Source organism: Pyrus communis, chromosome 1 (genome assembly GCF_963583255.1).
Source record: "Pyrus communis chromosome 1, drPyrComm1.1, whole genome shotgun sequence".
Classification (NCBI taxonomy): domain Eukaryota; kingdom Viridiplantae; phylum Streptophyta; class Magnoliopsida; order Rosales; family Rosaceae; genus Pyrus; species Pyrus communis.
In genome coordinates, this window is record NC_084803.1 from 2,767,688 (window position 1) to 2,790,781 (window position 23,094).

The 23,094-nt window shown below is 38.9% G+C and overlaps 3 protein-coding genes and 1 pseudogene across 3 annotated transcripts; 3 read left to right on the plus strand and 1 right to left on the minus strand.

Annotated features, from left to right (window-relative positions):
• The first annotated feature begins 2,740 nt into the window (after positions 1 to 2,740).
• Positions 2,741 to 7,971, plus strand: LOC137737273 (ubiquitin carboxyl-terminal hydrolase 18-like). The gene is made up of 11 exons (XM_068476713.1): positions 2,741 to 3,287; positions 3,902 to 4,106; positions 4,206 to 4,294; positions 4,499 to 4,584; positions 4,680 to 4,842; positions 4,968 to 5,091; positions 5,525 to 5,682; positions 5,814 to 5,898; positions 6,325 to 6,537; positions 6,677 to 6,738; positions 6,924 to 7,971. Exons 1-11 carry the CDS (start codon positions 3,028 to 3,030, stop codon positions 7,627 to 7,629), a joined length of 2,151 nt encoding a protein of 716 aa, XP_068332814.1. The 5' UTR covers positions 2,741 to 3,027; the 3' UTR covers positions 7,630 to 7,971.
• A 1,738-nt stretch (positions 7,972 to 9,709) lies between these two features.
• On the plus strand, positions 9,710 to 12,347 carry LOC137717534 (F-box only protein 13-like). The gene is made up of 2 exons (XM_068456932.1): positions 9,710 to 10,030; positions 10,839 to 12,347. Exon 2 carries the CDS (start codon positions 10,864 to 10,866, stop codon positions 12,109 to 12,111), a length of 1,248 nt encoding a protein of 415 aa, XP_068313033.1. The 5' UTR covers positions 9,710 to 10,030; positions 10,839 to 10,863; the 3' UTR covers positions 12,112 to 12,347.
• A 668-nt stretch (positions 12,348 to 13,015) lies between these two features.
• On the plus strand, positions 13,016 to 14,449 carry LOC137740851 (E3 ubiquitin-protein ligase AIP2). Its single transcript, XM_068480661.1, has 3 exons — positions 13,016 to 13,497; positions 13,643 to 14,058; positions 14,174 to 14,449. The coding sequence occupies exons 1-3, from the start codon at positions 13,125 to 13,127 to the stop codon at positions 14,321 to 14,323; spliced, it is 939 nt and encodes a 312-aa protein (XP_068336762.1). The 5' UTR covers positions 13,016 to 13,124; the 3' UTR covers positions 14,324 to 14,449.
• Positions 14,450 to 15,030: 581 nt separating this feature from the next.
• Positions 15,031 to 18,005, minus strand: LOC137740842 (putative disease resistance protein RGA3; annotated as a pseudogene).
• Between the last annotated feature and the right edge of the window lie 5,089 nt (positions 18,006 to 23,094).

Genomic DNA, 23,094 nt, shown 5'->3' on the forward strand with positions numbered 1-23,094 from the left:
CTGGCAGCATCTACTACTTGAACCCCCAACGCAATTATTCAATCAAAGGTTTCATCATTCCCCTTTGCTTTTTGCCATATTTGTAAAAAGCTGAAAAGTGAGACAATGAATCCATTTCTTTTGCTTGATGAACAGTGAATACATGCCTTCAAATGGCAAGTCCCCAAGACGCACCAATGTTCAAACCTAAATGTCCACGACGAGTAGTCAAGTTAGAGTTCGTCTAGTTCATCGATCGAAATTCATGACCAATGAATCCTTCATCAATTGATACTTTACGGATTCAACAATCATAAATATCGATCTTTGTTTTAGGCATGTTTTTATTAGAATTTTTTATTAAATTTATCAAAATATTAATTGCATTAGCATCTTGAACAACATGTTAGCAGTCGCTAAGTGTTAATGTGATCATGATTATTAAAAGGTCAAACACACCGCATAATTAAAATATTAAATGATCGAACAAGCTGTGTGATTAAAAAGACTAATAAAATAACATCTTCTAATTTTTTTTTATTTTTAGAAATTTTTTTTTGCTGACACCATAACTGTAATGTATTCTCTCACTGTACACCTATTCATTTTTCATGTGTACTTTCACTTAATTCTAGTTAATTTTCACATTAAATATTATATTTTCAATTTTGAAAAAAATTAACCAAAGTTAAATGAAATGACATGTGAAAAATAATTAAATGTATAATAAACATATACTAAAATTTATGCTGGTGAACAAAAATGCTCTCAACATTTGCTCATGCTCTCTCTATCTCTCTCTCTCTTCTAGAAAGATGATTCAAGAAAAGAAAGATAAAATTTAAAGTTTCTTTAACTTTATTCTTCATTGGGTGGAATAAATAAATAAAGTTTTCTTCTTTTTAATTTTTGGATAAATTACACATAACTACCTTAATTATTGAATTATTAACAGTTTCATACCTTGTCTTTAAAAAGTTTCAATATCATACCTTATATTCGAATTTGTTGCAATGTCATACATTCCGTTAATTGTCTGTCAATTCTTCTGTTAAATGTTGACGTGACTTGAGACAGGACCCACTTTCTATTAAAAATTAATAAAATAATAATTTACCCTTAAAAAAAAAATAAATAAACCCAATCATCTTCCCTGACCCCTTCCCCTTCCTTGCAACCCAAATCCAAAACCACTCCCACCTCTTCGACTCCCCTTCCCTCCGTTCATCTCCGTCCCTCCCTACAAACCCATCACCCCCTATCCCCATCAAAAATTTTCCCCGCTCCCGTCTTCCCCCAACCCAAAACTAGAACCACCCCAAACCTAGATCCCACACGTGGCAACATCCCTCACCCTCCCTGACCACTCATCCTACTCCCCTATTATTCTTATCTCTCCCCAGAAACAAACAAATTTTGAAAAAAAAAAAACCTAGAATATTTTGATTCTCGGCAAACCCAGCCAAATTCTTCAGCACACCTGCTACTCTTGATCAAAATCTCAGCGTCGGCGATGTGCGGTCGAGGCGGGTCAGGAGATGAAGAGTTTGGGTGTGACATCCCACATTGCCCAGGGGGGTGATCTTTATATGTCTATTCCCATATCTACCTAGCGCGAGGCCTTTTGGGAGCTCACTGGCTTCGGGTTCCATGGAAACTCCGAAGTTAAGCGAGAAGGGGGCTAGAGCAATCTCATGATGGGTGACCCACTAGGAAGTTGCTCGTGAGTTCCCAAAAACAAAACCGTGAGAGAATGGTAAGCCTAAAGCGGACAATATCGTGCTACGGTGGTGGAGCGGGCCCGGGAAGTGGTTCGCCCCGGGGCGGGATGTGACAATTTGGTATCAGAGCCTAACCCTGGCCGTGGTGTGCCGACGAGGACGTCGGGCCCCTAAGGGGGGTGGATTGTGACATCCCACATCGCCCAGGAGGGTGATCCTTATATGTCTATTCCCATATCTACCTAGCGCGAGGCCTTTTGGGAGCTCACTGGCTTCGGGTTCCATGGGAACTCCGAAGTTAAGCGAGAAAGGGGCTAGAGCAATCCCATGATGGGTGACCCATTGGGAAGTTGCTCGTGAGTTTCCAAAAACAAAACCGTGAGGGAATGGTAAGCCCAAAGCGGACAATATCGTGCTACGGTGGTGGAGCGGGCCGGGGAAGTGGTCCGCCCCGGGCGGGGATGTGACATTGGGGGTTTGTTTTTTAGGGTTTATGGAAGAGAGAGATGAGAGAGAGAGAGAGTGGGATCGGGTCAGGGAGGTGGTTGCGAAGGAGAAGACAAGGGGGATCGGGTCGGGTTCGAGCCCATGAGAGGTAGAGATTTGGTGGAACGGAGGGAGGGGGAGTCGAAGAGGTGGCGAAAGAGAGGTGGGAGTGGTTTTGGATTTGGGTTGCAGGGAAAGGGAAGGGGTCGGGGAAGATGATTGGTTTTTTTTTTTTTATATATATATTTTTAGGGTAAATTATCATTTTATTAATTTTTTAATAGAAAAGGGGTCCCGTCCCAATGCCACGTCAGCACTTAACAGAGAAATTGACGGACAACTAACTGAAGGTATGACATTGCAACAAATTCGAAGATAAGGTATGACATTGAAACTATTTAAAGACAAAGTATAAAACTGTTAATGACCTAATAATTGAAATAGTTCTATGTAATTTACCCTTCAAATTTTGAAAATTTTATAATTTTCTTCAAATTGTTAACGTAACCCCGAAGTTAGAGGAACAGGAAACACAGAAAGGGAAAGAAAAGCAGCTCTCTCTCTCTCTCTCTCTCTCTCTCTCCGTCTCCCTATCCCTCTCCCTCCATAAAATAAGCAGCTGCCTTTGTCTCCTCTAACACTCTCAAATTATCAATGATTTTAAAACCCTAATTTCTACCCCTTTCTCTCTCTCCGCTGCTAAAATATAAAAAAACGAAATTGCGAGAAAATCCCCAAATCAAGCTGTGAATTCACTGAATTGCATCGATTACTGGATAAATTATCGATGAGAAGAATTGAGGTTGCGGAGGAATCTGAGATCAAAGCTGGGGAGGCGTAGATGCATGTCGCGGGAGTGAGCTTGGATCTGAATTGGTTCCTGCACTTCATATTTTCGGTGTTTATAATCGCCTTCTGTTTGCTGCACCTGGTGAAGAACACGGCCTCGAAGTACTTTGAGGTCGACGCCAGCTTCGAGGGAGGAGGTGACGGTGGTGATCGGACCCCAATTCTGGGAGCGCTCATGGAGGATCCGGTTTGTGTCGTCTGTGGGAATTCCGGTTCCAGGAGGTGCTCTCGCTGCAAGGCCGTTAGATACTGGTATTGTTCTTCAATTAATTTGTTAATTTTTGTAGTGAATTTATGTGCTGCTTTAATCATTTTATGTAAAAGTTGCGTCTTGGCACTCAATTATGGTGATTTTAGTTTCGTAAGTATTGGTAATTTAATGAATTGGGGGCGAGGTTTTAGTCTTTGGTGAAATTTATACGTTGTCGAATATAATACAGTTAGTTATTTCTGTTAATCATGTTGTCTCGCAACAGTTATTTCTAAACTGCTTTTTAGTTAGGCTTTCATCCCAACTAGGCTATTTGATTCGTGTGGTTCAGTGTTATGCTGGGAGTCAATATGTTGCAAGCATCCTATGTTTAGGCTTGGGATTGATCCCTAACGTGGATAACTTTTTTTTCGGTGTTGATACTTGTAATGATATATGGGGTTGTTTACAGGAGATATATGAAGTAGCAATTGAGATGTTGGAACTTTGCTGAATGGGTGATTTGGTGGTATCAATCTAATGTTGTAAAAGTAGTCATTTGGTGTTTTGAATTCAATACTTGTAAGATGGTGAATGTTTTACAGACAGTGGTAGAGATTCCTATAAGCCTATATTCTTCCGTAAAAAATTTGTTATAACCTTTGTGATTTTTCAGCTCATCGAAATGCCAAGAAAAACATTGGAAGTTGGGACATAAGACAGAATGCAAGGACTTTCAACCATCTGGCAGAGTGAATTCAGCTCAGAACACATTGAGTAATAGGAGATTTAAAACTTCTGGTGTTGGGGGCAAAACATTCCCTGGACTTGCACTTGTTCCTGCTCATGGAATCTCTAAGCGTATCAAGAAGCCGAAAGAGGTGAATAGTTTTTTTTTCATAAGAAATGCTGCTTACAGTTTTTTTTTTCGTAATTCTTATCTGACACAGAAGTATTAACAAATGCTTAATACTTTTCAGATTCTTTTTTCCTATGATGAATTTGTTGAACTTTTCAATTGGGACAAGCCAGGGTTTCCTCCTTGCGGACTCTTAAATTGTGGAAACAGGTTTTTCTTTACCCTTTTTTACGGTTCATTTTAATACCACTAATTGGGTGCTTCCATTTGATCAAGCGGCAAACTTTACCACAGATGTCTTCATTCTTTATACACGCCTTTAGCCCGCAAGCACTCACACTTTCACTGACGCTCCTATCATACTTGTACTACCTATGATTTTGTATATGCTTCTAATTTCCCTTTTATTTGCAGTTGCTTTGCCAATGTGGTTCTACAGTGTCTTTCATCCACTCGACCGCTTGTTGCCTACTTGTTAGAGAAGGGCCATCGGAGGGAATGTACACTCTTAAAACCATTCAGTGCTACTTTTTTAGGATAAAGGTGCTTAAGCGAGTCTTGACTTATCAAACAATTATTCTCCTTTGTTTTTCAGGCATACGTGAAGACTGGTGCTTCCTTTGTGAATTCCAAATCCATCTTCAAAGAGCAAGCCAAAGTTTGCAGTCCTTTTCACCAACCAACATTATCTCTAGATTACAAAATATTGGTGGTAATCTTGGCTATGGGAGGCAGGAGGATGCTCATGAATTCATGAGGTTTCTTTACTTGCACTTGATCTAGTTTCTGTATTTATCTAATGGGTGTTCTATTGAATACATTGTTAACAATCTTTTTGAATTCTTGTGGTATATGATGGTTGTTGAATTTTATTGTTTTGTAGGTTTGCCATTGATACAATGCAGTCTGTCTGTCTTGGTGAGTTTGGTGGAGAGAAAGCTGTGCATCCAAGCTCTCAAGAGACAACGTTAATTCAACATATATTTGGTGGCCAGCTACAATCTCAGGTTATGCATCTTATGGTGAAGTGTAAATTCAGTTCTGACGTCATTATTTCTTAATTTTTGTGGCCAGCTTGACCGATGCTTACAATCATGTCGAATTACATATGTTAAAGGGAATGCCATAACAGTTTTATATTCTATATCTAGATAAGTTGTAGTGCTTCACCTTTTTGGTTCTGGTGTCGTTACTTGGTCAACATGCCTAACCTTCGAACTTTGGCTATGGCATATGCCTGTTTTTGAATTTTACATCCCTTTTCGGGCTTTCAATAGCAAGTCTATTGAGTTTTGTTTAAGTTATTCTTTATTTCATTGAACAACTGAGCCAATTAGCTGGTATAAATATTTTTTTTTGGTAAAAGATGTTTAATACCATCCTTATTTTTCCCCCGTCAGTTCCCTTCTAATGCATTTTCTCGTTTGGAATATTTTTCAGGTGATTTGTACAAAATGCGAAAATATATCAAATCAATACGAAAATATGATGGATTTAACTGTTGAGATTCATGGGGATGCTTCATCATTGGAGGAGTGTCTAGATCAATTCACCATCAAGGAGTGGCTTGATGGCGATAATATGTATAAATGCGATGGGTATGATCTCTTCTTTTTCTTTTTCAATTCCATTTATTATATTCGTTGTCTTTTTCAGTTCTGGATTGTGTAGTTTCTTCTCTGTTGTATGGTCTCCTATGAGGTTTAAGATATATTGTTTCTGTTAACAGGTGCAATGACTATGTCAAGGCTTGGAAACGTCTTACTGTTAAACGCGCTCCAAATATACTCACAATTGCCTTGAAGAGATTTCAGGTTTCAGCTATACTCTTTTTATATGTTGCTTTGTTAACTGGTGCTCATGTCACAGTTAAAGTGGATCAATCTATAAATTAGAAACGTTATCAAGAGTTCTTATGTCACAATAAGGAAAACCTTTTCTTCCAACTCGTTAGATGTTTTCAGTTGGAATTACATTTTGTACATATGTAGAAATTCTTTGTGTTATTTACAGATTCGTATTGATGCTGGATTACTGTATCTTTAGTGACTAATAACACATCATCTTTAAGTTGGTTCACTAAGTGTTTCCGGGACCTTGTCAGATGCTTTCTTCTTGAAAACGTATGTACACACACACATATATTTGATATTATATTTCAAGTAATTGATAAAGAAGTTGTACTTATCTATCGTTACTCTGACGATTCCTGAAATTTTTATGTTGGCAAAACTTTTCAGAGTGGACGGTTTGGGAAAATTAACAAGAGAGTAACATTTCCTGAAACATTAGATCTTAACCCCTACATGAGTGAAGCGGGAGACAGTACAAATATCTATAAGCTTTATGCCGTTGTGGTCCATATCGATATGCTAAATGCTTCATATTTTGGACACTATATCTGTTATACCAAGGATTTCAGCGGAAACTGGTACAAAATCGACGACAGTAAGGTGAGAATCTCTCTCTCCCTCTCATAGTTATGGCCTTCCCTAGTGCAGACCTTTAAAATGGTTCTGCTAATTCTATTTCATATGCACATTGTAACCAAGCAACTAATTTCTTCTCCAACTTATTTTGCGATTTTCACAGGTTGCGACTGTAAATTTGGAAGAGGTACTTTCCCAGGGAGCATATATGCTATTATATAGCAGGTGCGTATATGTGTGTACTTTTACGTGTCATTCTCAAGTTCTAAATTAAATTGTATATAGTGGCTTAGACGAATGCGATGTGTGACTGTGGACCCTAGTTCAAACTGGTTTGCACATTTTATTTTGGGTGAGAAGCATTATATGAGATACTCTTAAAATAATTTTTGTTTCCTGTTTCTGCACAGGGTGCAGCCACGAGCATCATGCCTAAGGACCGAACCTCCAAAGAAAAAGGAGGAAATGATGAATGGTGAAGTAGAGCCTTGCCAAAAGAAACAACTTGAATGTTCCGTCGCCAAGTCTGCAGATCCTACACACAATTCTGGGTCTGTGCCATCTGACACAAGTTTGCCGCCACAGATTCCAAGCTGTACAACAGACTCAGCTGCTGTAATCCACGGTGAGGTTGCAATTGAACATTCTGATAATGCGGATCTCAAGCTTAAATTACTTCCAACTGTTTCAAAAGAGGTTTGCATAGTTGAAAATGGTACTGTTAATTCCCCATCTCGTCCATCTGTTTCAAGGGAGATTTCTATCTGCGAGAAGGACCCTGCTGGTGAATTGGATTTGGATACTATAAGAGGTGATTCAACTCCAGCTTCAGCTGGTATGGATATATCTAATGGTGAGTCATGTTGGGCTGTTCCGGACAATGTATCAGTGCGCTGCGAGAAGGATCTGTCTTCTTCAGGTCGTGAAGCTGAAAATGGCGATTCCCAAGATATGGATATCGATCATTGTGAGTCAAGTTCATCCCCTGCAGAGGACATTGAAATTTACCGGAGCAATGGGCCGACGACTCATGCAAATGGAACTGATTATCCGGTTGTGAATTCTGGTATTCTGAATGGGAAAGGAATCCACATAATAGAAGTAGATGACGGCTAAATAATGGAAGGTGGATTTCTTAGCGATTATTATTTTGTTCATAATTCTTTAGATCCCGTCGTCGTCGCCAAAAGGAAAAAGATCGAGGCTGGGAATTTTGGTCCGGGGTTTCATTATTTGCAGAGACCTCCGATTTAACATTTTAGTTGGGAGAGTCATTAGTAATTTAAGGTGACAGAATGTAGTCGGATGCATAAATTCATAAAAAGAGCTGAAAGACTAGTTCTTTTCTTTGTATCCTTATTTTTCAGTTAATATTATTCAAGAACCACGAATCGTGCAAAATGCCGTCTTACAATTTCGAATTTTAGCTCATCTAAGATTTACTAATGTTCATATGCATTTTTGTTAAAAAAGATTTTATTTGAAAATACGTGTTTTGTGTCTTGAGGCACGTGGCAAGTGATTTGACCTTGATCTTGAAGTGTTATTAAGTTCTGTTGACAAATATATATACAAGCGTTTCTCGTTGTTTAAAACGGACATAGATCCCAGCCGAATCTCATTTCATCAAATCCTAAGCATCCGGATCTTTGAAATTTAAGATTTGATGGAAAATATCTGGCTGAAATCTCTGTCCGTTTAAAACAATCTCGCAAACATGCGAGAAGTTCGTTTCTTTAGAATATTAAATAAGTTCATTCAGATTTTAAAATCCCTTCCAGCAGATGGGGAAAAAGATGCCAACTTGAATTACCAAAACAGTGAAAGAACAAAGCCAACTTGGAGACCCGAGCTTGGTGAAGTGACTGCATCGAGATCTCTGCATGGCAGCCGACCTCGAAGGCCTTGGACTTCGGAGGAATTTTGGAGAGAGAGAGAGAGAGAGGGGATAAAAAAGTGAAAAATAGAACGTAATCAGCGGCTTTCTCTCTCTCTCTCTCTCGCTCGCTTTGTCTTTTATTCCTTGATTTCTAGTTTGGAAAAATGCTTGCTTCTGGGACTCGAAGAATGTGGTCTGGCCATTGACTTTGAAGGCTCACGAGCAGCAAGATTCCTCAACGAGGCAAATGTAGAAGCCCAAAGCACCACTCAAGTTTCTGCTTTTGCTTTTGCAAACTGCAAAAGTCAGCTTCCAGCAGCAGCAGCAGAAAAATGACAAAGCCAAACTCTTTAAGCAGTTTGAGCCTTTGCCAATGTCGTAATATTATTCTTGGCATATATTGTATTTCCCAACCGTGTCGTTTTGCCTTTCTTTGCAACCATGCTTGGATGCTCTTTTTCTTTCTTTTGTGTTTAAAATATTAAAAAAACAGACGACCAATTTAAAGTGTATTCAGTATTGCTTTGCATATATCAAGGACGTAGAAAGATAAATAATTTTGGTGTTAAAAAAGCATGTTATGGAAAAATCCAGAACATAAATTTAGCCTATTCTCAAGTCAACATCTGAATTTCACTCCATACTACAACATAAATACTTCAGTCAACCCCCTATGTAAATTCTTAGCTCCACCGTTGGTGTATACCAATGCTTGATTGAGACACCATCAAAATAATATTTTTGATTGTTAACAAAGAAATCATACATTGATATGTTTCTTGTCACCATAAAGAGTTACTTATATTTTAAGTCAATCACGTATTGTTATACATTATATATACCTAAAATGTCATTGTGCTTATATCTCAAGTTATCAGACTAAATAAAAACTGCTACGTGTACCTCGTGATTTACTTGGAATATCTTCATATAATCCTTAGGCATAGGTATGCTTGTTTTGGGAAAATGATCCTTGCCGGATCCTTTTCCTGGGGATCTGGGGGATCCTTTTCCTGGGAATCTGGGGGATTCTGTGATCATGTTCGTTTATCGTACATTGTGCGGTCAGTTTTTGTTAGGTATTATTTATATATAATTTTAAATTTCAAATAATTTCTGACCGTACAATGTACGATGAACGAATATGATCACGAAATCTACTGAATCCCCAGAAAAAGGACCCTCGGATCCTTTTCCCTTGTTTTGTGGTCAATACCAAATCTACTCTCAAGTGCAGCTATTTTTGTTTGGGGCTCGGGAATCCAAAGCCAAGAGCTGTGAGAGCCCGAGTCGACTACTCTCTCTACTTTCTCACTGTGTATTTACTCTATCTCTTTAGTACATGTTGGGTTGAACGGAAAGAAAAACTAACCACCAACCAACCCCTCGTGTGTTTGTGGTCGTCAACCCCTACAAAAGGAGCTTCCCACGAACCTTCCCACCTTCCTTCCTCCATAGCTCTTTTTCTCCTTCCTTTCTTTCCTTTTCTCTTTTCTCCCAAACACTGCCCAATTTAAAGACGAGGACGAAGACCCACCAACCTCACTCCATCGCTCTCACTGTCTTCCGTTCGGAACTCACGGCAGCACCACCTTTGAAGCAGCAGCACCGCCGCTGAAGCAGCCGCAGCAGGGGAAGGTGCATTTTCTTTCTCTGTTCATCTTCTTTTTTGTCTTCTTCTTGTTCATTTTTCTGCCTCAATTTTATTGGATTTGGGCAACGATTCTTCTACTGTGATTTGGGCAAATATTATGACTTTGTGGCGAGATCTGTTGCTTCTGGACATACCAACGGTCCAATTTCATCCTTTGGGTCTGAAAATTTTAACTTTACGTTTCCAAATTCTGTTTTTTTTGAGCCCCAAATTATGCATTTTCTTATGGGTGGTTTCAAATTTCAATCCTTTTTTAGCTTCAACAATCTCAGTTCATACCTTTTTCTCAATGCTTATTTGTCAGTGCTTTCCACTGTACTGTGATTTCTATCCTCGCAATTTTGTTTATAATGTCGAAAGAAAGTCAGAATCTTTACTCTATGGATTGGATTGTTTTTCAACTTCTTCGTTGCCATACGAATTGTTTGATCAACAACATAACCAGCAGATAGGAAATAGAAACGGAGGGATAGGGGCTGGGATGGCTAAAAGTGGTTTCTAAAAACCAAAAGTGCTTTTGGTCCGTAGAAACACCTTCTTCAGAACTTTTGATAAAAATTCCGACATGTTTATAAACCTTCTAGCAGAAGTACTTGTTAGACTGCTTCCTTCAAAATTAGTCCCAAACGAGTCCTAAAACAGTTAAGAACAACATTTTCGTAGATGTTTGAAGTACCGGCGTCTTTTGATGAGTATTTGATAGCTAGATTCCCATCACATTCCTCATGTATTTGTTCCAAGCTTTGATATAAATTCACAAGTAACGCTTCCTTCCCTTGTTTGTTACTACAGTTGTCTTATTACTAATTTCTAGTTGATGGAGCACAACAATTCCCCAGCTTTTAAGATGAATCGGAAGAGAAAATCCCAAGAACAAGATGATGGCTTTTCAAACACATTTTATATGGATGAGGTTAACGAAGACCTTCTTGAAAGGGTGCTTTCGAGGCTACCAACATCTACATTCTTCCGCCTTACTTCAGTATGCAAAAGATGGAAATCAGTTGCATCTTCTCCCAGTTTCAAGCTTGCCTGCTCTCAGATTCCTTCTCGGGATCCTTGGTTTTTCATGGTCGATCCCCTTCTTAACCGGTCTATTGTCTTTGACTCCGCTGAAAGAAGCTGGAAGAAACTCAATCATCCGCCTCTCCTCCAGACAAAATCCAACTGCAATTCCATGCCTGTTTCAGCTTCTGGTGGCTTGATCTGTTTCCGCAATTCACAGGGCAACTTCATTGTATCCAACCCTGTGACAGGGGTTTGCAACGAACACCCTCCGCTGGATCCATCCTTACAAAATCTCACATTCCATGCCATTGTGATGAGCTCAAGTCCCAAGTATGATCAATCATCTTACAGGCTTGTTGTTGTCTTTGGCGAGCTTCCAAATTTGTCCTTCCGAGTGTATAACTCATGCACTGCCTGTTGGGAAGAAGAGACTGCATTGCGTAAAAACTTCGAGGATGATGATTCTACAGAATCCGACTCAACCGATGACAATGCTGTTTACTTCCTTAGCAGGGCTGGAAATGTAGTGGCAACCAACATGCAAAGAAGCCCATCCAAGCAATACTCATCCGTAATCACTTCCAAAAAGGGCGAGGAGACAGTCTATTTCCTCAGTTCATCAGGCTCAGTTGTGGCCTGCAACCTGACCACCAAGTGCTTCTCCGAGTACCCCAGGCTACTCCCCGTCTTCTTCGAGTACTCCATCGACTTGGTAGAATGCGGAGGCAGAATGCTGGTGGTTCTTCTCTCAGAATTCTTTGAAAGCACGAACCTCAGGGTGTGGTGCTACGATGAGGAAGCTCGATCGTGGCAACAAATCGCAGCAATGCCTCCGGCGATGTCACACGAGTGGTACGGCAAGAGTGTGGACATAAACTGTGTTGGTGCCGGTAACCAGATACTGATCTGCTTAAGCTCTGCCGAGATTTCAAGCTGTGTTCTGTGTGATTTGACCGCCAATGATTGGATTGAATTGCCCAAATGTTTTGTGGATGGTGAATCCATCAAGTTCTTGTCTGCCTTCTCATTTGAGCCAAGGATCGAGGCTTCTGTGTGATTTGCAAATTGTGTTCTTGGATTTATTTATTTTTTGCTTCTTATTGTTTTAGCATTTGTCTTGCATTGTATTTTCTGTATTTGCATTGTTTAAAGCCAAATGGAAAATTGGCTTTGATTTTATTTTACAATGGAAATTAATTTAGATTGATGAGGTAGCACAATGTATATTGGCTTTGTAACTCTTCATGTTCCGGTGGATTTTCTCTCTTTGTTAAGTAAGGGAAATGATTATGCTCACCCTTTTCTACTTTCGCACGTCGTTTCTTAATTTCTCTTTGATTTTATTCAATTTAGATGACGGATATCAACATGGTGGGTGGGGCAAGTATGCGGACTTCTTTAAATAATGTGTGTTTTTCTTGTGTGATAAGGGTTATATTTGGCTACTAGGACTGGATTTGATTAAGCAAGTAGGAATGTATTAGCTCATAAGAATGGATTAAGAAGGAAAAGTCTACCTCACTAACTTCGATGTCCTAGGTTCCGATCTTGGGGTCCACGATCAATGGTATGCTTCGAGCGAATTATAATAATGAGATTAAGTATCCTAATTTTTTTTATTTATAAATTAAACGAAAACAACCAAATCTGTCTAATGTAAATAGGTGTAATACTCTTAATCACCTAAACTACAAACATCTTGCTACCTAACCCAACCTTAATCTTTTGCTTCATGTTAATTTTTGAGTGTCAAACATGAGACTAGATGGATCCAACCCTACTCCTTATCCAACCCACCAGGCAACTCAGGCAAGCAACCACGTGTAAAACAAACGACGTTAATACTGGTGTCGTTCGTGAATTAAGGAGAAGGCGTGGGAACTCGGTGACGTGGATAGACAGTGGGAAACAGGTAACATATGAGACGGCGCGCAGAGGATCCGTTCGCACCTTCGTCTCCAAACGGTGACCTCCTCGCCAAGCCAAACTCCAGAAATATAACTAATCCGAAACCCAAAAACGCAGAAAGAAAAAAAACCGATACAAATCGATTCAACCCGAATCCGAAAAATGGAGTTCAAGTTCAAAGACGAAAAGAATTTGGAGCAGCGATTGGAGGAGCTCCACAAGGACGTTTCGAGGAAGCAGAAATTCGAAGACGCCGTCGCCGCCCTGAATTCGCTGCTCCGCGACCACTACTCCTCCGCCTCTCCGTCCCTCCGGAAACTGTTCTACGGCGTCGTTTGCAGAGTCGCTACCGTGTTGAAGACCCGGTACACCTCGCTGGGTTTCTGGGCCGCCGGACTCGCCCTCTTTCAGCTCGCCCATTCCCTCGTCTCCGACCCCTCCGAGAAGGCCCACTTGCTCGCTTGCATCGATGAGGCACGACAGGTCGTTCATCATGAAAACGACCCCCCGCAGCCGTCGTCTTCTCCAAATCAAGGTATGAAAGATCTTCCCTTTTCGGAAAATTACAGAAACCCAAAATTTATGTAATTATTTGGCAAAATTTGTTTGAATTTTGGTGGAAATTCACAAAAACCCAAATTTTATTTTCTCCTATTGGAATTGAATTATTGGTTTTTTAGGATATTTGTTTGAGGGGCATTTGACGGTGGATCGGGAGCCGCCGCAACCGCAGTGGCTGGTGCAGTCGAATCTATTGACGGCGGCCATGGCGGCGGGGTCGTCTTCTGAGTCGGGTCCCGGAAACGAAGAGAACTCGGAAAGCGCGGTGAATCTGCTTCAGTCACTCATCGACAACCTCGACAGCGTTTTGCCGCCGGGGGTTTTGGATGACGTGAGGGCGGCTCCAAGGGTCCCGCCTGCGAGCAAACAGGTGGTGGCCAGTCTTCCGGTAGTCACGATCACGGAGGAAGTGTTGAAGAAGCTCGGAGAGGACGCGGACTGCTGCATTTGTAAGGAGAACTTGGTTGTCAATGACAAGATGCAGGAGTTGCCCTGCAAGCACACTTTCCACCCTCCTTGCCTAAAGCCATGGCTGGTAACTAGAATTTCTGAACATTTGCTATATTGTTAATGTGTCTCATTGGTTGCGTTCAATTCGATTTTAGAGTGACTCACCGACTGGGGTTTTTGGGTGGTATTGATTGTGGCAGGATGAGCACAATTCTTGTCCGATATGCCGGCATGAGCTGCAGACGGATGATCATGCGTACGAGAGCTGGAAGGAGAGGGAGAAGGAGGCCGAAGAAGACAGAAAAGGGGCTGCGAATGCGATTCGTGGTGGTGAATATATGTATGTTTAATGTTTACATCTTCAACAATTTGTCAAATTTGCAGCTTCATTCATAAATTCTTATTCAGTTCGTTACATTAAGCATGTCTATGAGTGTGGTTTCTTTTACTGTAATGGCATTTTCATTTGGGAAACAGACTTTCGAGATTATGACGAAGCACATTGCAGATACCGATTCTGATCGTGTTTATGTTCATCTCCTAGAAAATAAATGTATTATAATCACATGGTATTTGGATTCTTAACTTTGGCGGAATCAGATTAAGCGGTATGAACCTGTTTTAAGTGCTTCTAGAATCGCGAAAAGCGTGCAGACAACGAATACTGTTTTAAGTGCGTCTGTAGGGACTATTTTGTGGAGTTTTTTACTTGAAAATGAAGACTTGGATGCTATATTTCCCTTGAAATACTTGGTTTTGTGAGATTTGAGTGTCCATTTCGAAAATTTTCGCCGTCTCGTATGCAAAGAGACCTTTAGACAAGGCCATGGTTCATAGAGAGCTTAGATCCGCTTAGTCTCTCGTGTGTTGTGCGAAAATTGTGCAACTAAGATTAGCGAATCCATGCACTGTGCAGATTTACTATTGAATTTGGCATGTACAGATGAATAATTATCAAAAAACGCATCATAAATCAAGAAGATGTGCGTGAAAAGTTATATTACTAATTTGATATATATAAAAGAAGAGAATTACCTTTCCAAAGAAGATTAATCTATACGCCTAGCTTGCGAGTCACCACTTGATCCACATTGCTCATGTCCCTTGAAGATCGTCTGAATTCTGAAGAAGAAAAGAAGCAAATTATACAAATATGATGATAGCATTTGTAATTGATACATCTATAAATGTGTAATAAGATAGAGCTCAATTACCAGGATGAGATGTTGATGTTTGGGATGTTCGCAGCGCATTGAAAGCGTTGAACATTTGTAGATGGTAAACTCTTGCAGTGGTGTTTTGTAGAGGAAGTCTGGCAGTGTTGTTAAGCTTTCGCGGTAACGGATATTTAAGGAGGAAAGGCATGGCATGATTGAAATTTCAGATTCCTCTTTGTTCCACCCTTCCACGCCTACTTCCCACTCTTTCAACAACGGCATGTAGGCGATTTTGACTTCTTTCAACTTCGGGAAAAATGAGGATGATGATGATTTCAATGACGCTTCATCTTCTTCGTTGACTATTCCCAAAAATTCACCACCAACCTTTTTCACCTTCTCCATTCCCCATAAGGTTAGGATTTCAAGGTATGACAATTTTCCCAGAGGAGGCATAAACTTGCATTCCTTCCATCCCAATAGAAAGATGGATCTTAAGTTGTGCAAAGACATCATCCAACTTGGGCAGGTGCAACCTAACTGACCAAAAATTTATAAAGATTCCAGATTTTCGTGTGGTCGTAAGACATTCAGTATCTCAACAGTGCTTGTTGTCTTCTTGTAACGGTCATACAATTAATTTTGAGATGAAAGAGTTGCTTCATGTCCCACAACTGTGCTTTCTCAATCTCCCTCTCATCTTTCACATTCCACTTCAATCTTACGTTGAGACTGCCCTGGAGGTTCAAGAATTTCAGATCTCTCAATCGTAATGTTGTTGTATCATCATCGCCACCACAAACCAAAACACATTCATCAATTGTTTTCAAGTTTTTTAATCTCAAAATCCCTTTTGGCAAGTACTTTAGCTTATGACAGTACTTAACATAAAGGTGCTTTAAGCTAATCAACTTTCTCATGTTGTCAGGTAGTTTTTCTAGTGAAACAAAGCCACAAAGGCGCAAGGTATACAAATTGTACAACTTACTGATATTGTCCAGCAATATACTCAAACCACCATTCCACAAATCAATATGCCTCATATGTATCAAATCACCAATTTCCCTTGGAACTTTGCTTATGCCATTATTTCTCAAATTTAATGTCCTAAGACATTTCAGTTGTAAAATGAAATTGAAGTCTATCGTCTTAGGACTGGATGAACAAAGAATAATGAGTGTACGTAGACTTTTGTAATTATAATATGCATGAGAAAGTGGAAGTGATTCACCAAATTTCAACCTTAAGGTCAAATGGCGAATCTTTTCACCCAAAACCTCTATTTCATTGCCAACATCCTCAACGTCGATGATCGCACATTCATTCTTGATGAGAGATTGCACAAAGTCATAAACAATATCATGCATTTTGCAACCTATAATTTTACCATTGACACTATCTTTCTTCAAATCTTGAAAAAAAGATCGTGCTACTAAGTTATCAAAAATAGCATCACCGATTTCTCCCTCATCCTCATTCCCTTTTGCATTAAGATAATCTTGTGCCATCCAAAGATTAATCAAACATTCTCTCTCAAACTCATAATCTTTAGAAAAACTAGCACAATACAAAAGGCAACATTTAATGGATGGCGCCAAATCATAAAAACTTAGTAATAGTGGTTGGAAAACTTTTTGCTCCACCTCTTCTCGATCCCATATCTTATTGTTCAAAACACCTAACCATTCCCTCATTGTTCCCTTATTGTGCATCAGATTGCCTAAAACTTTTGCAACAAAAAGGAAAACCCTTACATTTTTCTACAATTTTATTACTAATATCTTCAAACTCCTTAGACTCACCTACTTCTCTATCAAAAAATGTCACGTGATTGAAGATTGACAAACAATATTGTTCACTCAACTCTCCCAAATTAATCGTGTCACTTGTTGCTCTCATCATATCAACAACCTCATGCTTTCTTGTGGTCACCAATATTCTACTACCAAGAGCACCATTCTGGATTAGTGGTGCCCTTAATCGTTCCCACTTTTCACTGTTGTAGCTCCGTACATCATCTAGGATAAGGAGAAACCTTTTTCCTTGGATAGATCTTTACATGAACTGCAAGACACGGTCCAACTTATTTGAACTTGGAGCACCATCACCGCTTATGGATTTGGCAATCTAATCTCATCAAAAGGGTCTGAGGCACAAACCCACTTCTCTTTTCAAAATAGGCTTTAACCTTGTCATCATTATAAACTAGTTGGGCCAGGGTTGTCCTTCCCATTCCTCCCATCCCTTGAATAGGGATGATTAGGAGCTCCCTCCGATCACTCAACAACTTTGTGATCAGAATGTCATTTTCCTTTTCTTGACCAAATACCTCTGACATGACGACAACAGATGAAGTCTTATGTCGTTCAGGGAATTCTTGAATGCCTCTTTCTATTTGTTGAAACTCAAACCTTTTTCTTTGCTCATCAATCACACTTAACTTATCGTTCAAATCTTTTATCTTACTCGCAATGTCATGGAGAAAAATCACCTCGTTGGCTTTGCAAAAACAAAAGCAGCTAGGGAAAGCAGAGAGAGATACCTTCTTCTTCTTCTTGTTAGTAACAAGAGCATTTTCACCTTCTCATTCCTGCTTCTCAACTTGTTGTCTCAGCATGTCAGTGTTCTACTTGTCCAGCACGTCCACCATCTGGAAGGATATGTCTTTGAGCTGATCCAACCAGATCCTCACGCTGGCCTCCTTGAATTGCCTTTGCTCCTCATCTTCGAGGACGGCTTGAATAGCTTCGAGATTACCAGCAAATTCTTCAATATCTTTCTTGGTGTTCAAAACAAGTTTCTCCTCTCCGTCCACCTACTCATAAGTTGTTGAAGCCAACTGATCCAGTAGCATGGGAATGATCCCGTCAGCCATTTGCCTCAAAAATTGGTTGACAGTGGAAAAGGAAATGATGAACAAGAGATGCAGATGGTTTGTGAAATTGTCTCTCTTCTGATCCAGCTTATATGATGATTCCAATTTCCAAGTCAATCAATTTATTTATTTATGTCCGGTTGCTTTCGTATTCCCCAACCCAATAGTTATAATACGATTTGTCTGACGTTAGGTAAGATAATGAAGTGTTCGCTTCTGTCCAGGTACATCTGCTTAAGTAATAGACTAGGATTATGGATTAATATTTTATACGCAAACCATTTATATAGAAAAAATGCAACGGAGCATTGAATATGCTAGAAAACAAAAAGTGAGGTTTGTACATTAAAATTTAATTCCTACAAAAAAGATAGATAGAACGACTATAATTCTTAGGCATTGTAGCCATACCCTTATACAAAACAGAAAATTTTCATTCTATCCAGAACATAAGTGATACACCATGTGTTATTATATAAGTGGAGGGAAGTTTATTTTTAAGTTGTTAATAACACAAGTATCACACCATTTGCATAGTAACATATGGTGTACCAAACCGTGTCTCGAGCATACTGAAAAATCTCTTATATAAGACCAAGGTTAGCATTCGCAGTCTTCAAACAGTAGCTCTGGCACAGTTCTGCAACTTTTCTCAAGTTCAGATGCTATATATGGCGTAACAATAGTAATAAAGCTTCAAAAGAAGAAATAATATCGTTTTTTCTGTAACGAATTTACTCAAGCATCATAAAATTATTGATAAAATGCAGCTGGAGCTATGCTACCAGACAATCAGAAAACTTAAGTTCGGTGACTAAATTTGTCGATCAGTTGCCGTCCCTTCTAAATGAGGTATCTTGTTGGCTTGGCAGAAATCGTTCCCTTCTGAAAACCGTGATTTTTGTAAGAGATCATACAATGTCAAACACACGCTACTGGTACGCATGATGTCCCACTATTCTGAATCATCATGCAATAAATGAAAATGATCTGTTCTCTGGCTTAACCATTGTTTGCATTTTTAGGTGAAGTTCAATTTAGACGCAATTGATGAGACAGATACTATTGAAGAGACGTTAAAGCCTCGTGTGGAATGTATTGGCGGAACTAGACCTTTTCTTTCCTCAAATCTACGTCATGTTTATGGTGAATCAATTGTGATCATTGAACTGCTTACCACACCCCAAAAACAAGGCAAAGAGCCCGGGAAAACAGATCAAGAAATCCATATCCTAAAGTGAACCCCTTATCTTATAGGGACCTCATGTCCATATCGCCGCAAGCTATTAAGCAACAGTCGTTTCAGGCTTCCGGCATTACATAATCTGCATTATCATAAGAAGTTAAGAAATATGCATCTCCTCTCTTTTTTAATTTCGGCCTGATCAGGAACCCAAGTGGCAAGCACGTTACTCGTATACTCCAGCAGATGCTATTGCTGAGAGTCTTAAGACGCTTTCGCTAAATGAGTGCTTTGAAGATTGAGCTGCCATGGCTTCTGTGAATTCACGTTGTTAGCTCCAAGAGGGCACACATTTTTTATCAGCCCAATAGCTTATAGGTTGTGATGTAAAGTTTATGCTACCTTTGGAATACATAATTGGGCCACCAACCACAAGTATCTCATGTTTTATTGGCGTCGGCTTGTTAGGAGAAACCCAAACTTTTGCAAGAGTTCTGTATGGGTTAGTAAGGAAAGACTCGAACAATCAAATTTCAAATGACTTGTAACATATTTCTCGTGTATCACATTTGTACCACTCTTTTAATACAAAAACAGTATAAATTTTGCATATAAAATGTGTGATCTCGAATTTTTGTATTTTTAACAGATTTTGGGAAAACCTATAAACCATCACCAAACCTATTTTTGTGAAATATTTTACCCCAATATAGGCTTTGTAAAATTCGTGGACACTCTAGAAATGTTCAAGCCAACGATCTCCGCTAATATTTTTAATCTAATTTTCATTTTTAGGCTTAAAAGTTCAACGAGAAATACGTTGGTGACCCAATAAGTTGTAGTCGCTTACAAATGGCAAAAAATACTCATGTGGTAATAGACTGCTTCCAAATGGTTTGTGGCTTTCTTCTGGTATATTCAGCAAGAATCATGATATAGAGAAGCTGCTTGCAAGATTAATATGACCAACTGTCCAACTTGAGGGCAACCCATCGTTTGATTTTAATTCTGTATGCAACTTCTGTTACCTTTTTGCATGCATGTCACCAAAGTCTCATGTGCCCACATTTAATTGACTCTGAAAAACAAAAAACAAGACTTTCTAGATAGATAGATAGATCATAAAAATTCATCTCAATCCTTTTATATGAAAAGCAGTAAAGTGTTTTTGTTTGGTAACAAGTTGTCGTAAAAACCATTTTGATGATGATAACGATGAATAATCGACGGTGGACAAGTAGATAAAATATTATCATATATAGGATAGGACTAGTTTCCTCATGAGATTTTGCTCAACCAAAGCAAAAACGAGATAAAGATAATGTTCTTGCATTCATCGTTTTATGATTATTTAGTGACTGTTCAAAATTTAGTAATTTTGTCTTTTCTTTAACTCCACAGCGCAAGTGTATATATGATCCTTATAGGTCACTTGTTCAGAAAAAGCATTACTTGGCTAATAACCAATTGACACGTAATGAACTCGTCACATGAAAGCAGATCTATCCTAAAAAAAGAGCTCATATATATACGTGAGTGAATGTACACATACACACACGAATGTTGGTAACTTGGTATGGTAGGTAACATGAGGATGGAGGATTGGCTTTACTTGGTTTTTATTGGCTGCAACTTGTCGTATGAAACCGTGACTACCAAAGTTAGCTCCTTTGAATTCAGATCTTTTTTCTTTTTCTGAAAATGGCTAGCAGCTTCTCTACACCATTCTAGAACACACGAGAGAGAGAGAGAGAGAGAGAGAGAGAGGGAGAGAGAGAGAGAGGGGGTTGTAGGTGACGACGGCAGATTAAAAATGTTATGGTCCACTGCCACCCCCACTTATAGCGGAAAGTGACCATACAATTTGCAGTTAAATGAAAATGGGAGATGAGCTGCAGCAAACTGTGTCACTCAAGAGGCTACCAACAACAGCAACAGCAGCAGCAGCTACTTGCAATTGCATGCAGAGCTCCTGCCACCCTCTCGTCTCATGAGAGGTCCCTATCTAGCTTACCGAGTCCAATAAATGAACAGCTTTCTATTTAATTTACTACATTCAATACCATTCGGCCATTATTTTGTACTTCCCTATATAATTTTGTTATGGTAAAGCAAAAATAATTCCAATAAAATCTATTTTAAAAAATTGGTAGCAAATAAACTCCCCGCGATTTACATGATTTTTGTTATAATTATGACTTTTATACTAACCCAGTGTTTACGAGTGCTGAACGGGGTTTCAGGACGCAATAGAGGAGATTACACAAGTTCTATTGGCTTTAATATTTAAGTAATTTAAAGTCAATATATTATTTTGCAAAAGACTTTTAAGAGTTGTTACACCATTAGCTGCTATTATTTATTTATGTGTTATAATAAAGAATAATATTATAAAATTAAAACATAATGTTGATACATGCACAATTGAACACAATGTGATAGCATAAGAGATTAATATCATGGCATAGTGAATGACTATCACCATGAAAATTTCTCATGACAACAAATCCACAATCTCACCATGAACTCTTAAGTTTTCAATTATCCAGAAATAATGATATTTAAGAGGACTAGACGATGGTTTTAAAATATTTACTAATACATTTCATCAGATCAAATTTATGTGTCTAAAATTCGTTGACGTGATGGTTGAACAAGAATATGCCTTTTCGTTTTTTATATAGTTTTGGCAAATACCAGGACGGTAAATAAGGTTATTGATGGATGGCGCAGGCTTTTTATGGCCAGGTGGGCCAGGCCCAATTCCTGCCGATTTCACGTTCCCTTCGTCGTTTCCCACGTGGCAGCCTCGCTCTGATTGGAGCCTTGGACCTCAACCCACGTGGCATCCACATGTGAGCTCCGTTAGTGTAGTGGAAAGCCGTTTCATTACGATCCGTCACATCATACCCGTCGGTGCCTACACAGGCGGTCCCACCGTTTTTTAAGCTGAGAAAGTTTTCCGTAATGCGTTGTGCACCTCCGCGGTTCCACCCTTTCTTCCTGGAGAAGGGAAAAAAGTACTGAAAATATTGTAAATTTTTTTCTTGATCATCAAAATACTGTAAATTTTGGATATACTACTTTGTTTAAGAGCAATTTTGTTTCTTGAACAAGAAATTGAAACAACATTGATGTATAAGAGCAATTTATGTAGAATATCATCATACGAGCATTGCTAGTGTTGCTTGTCAATTATCAAGTCCACTCCTACCGCAATCGTTCGTTCTGTAATTCTAAGGGTGCTTATGCACATTTGAGTGATTTTGAGAATTACTTATTCTTATTTCGCCTATATATGCGCATGTGGCTGACCAAAGGCAGAACTAGTTTGTGGCTTGGTTGTATAACTCACGGTCACCCAAAAATTTCATTCTTTTTAATGTAATTGCATTGAAGTCTAGGAGATTTGCGCAAAATCAAATAATGAAACGGCTATAATAAATTAGTATTTTAATTTTTATCAACAAGATTCGAACTTAAAATTAAAATTAGATAATGTTAAGGAGAATAAATTTTATAAATCAAATAATGTGATTATTAATAATTAAATTAATATTTAAATATTGATTAACGTTCTTATTACTTATTAATGAGCATTATTTGATTTAAATTTTTTACCTCCTTAATATTACACATCAAAATTTACACTTTTAAAACTTATCAATAAACTGGAGTAACGAATGATATAAATTCTCAATCACAAAATTGCACGACGGTGATACGGTCACACAAACTTTTCACTGTCTTCTAGGCCATGCCGAATCAAAACCCTAGTTCCATCACTGCACGGTGATTGTGACTGACATTTACCTAACACTGTTTCTATCCAATTACATGTTCTCTTAGAAATGATATTAATTTGGGATCAGGATCCTCTCCTCTCCTGATCTTAAAGATGAGCAT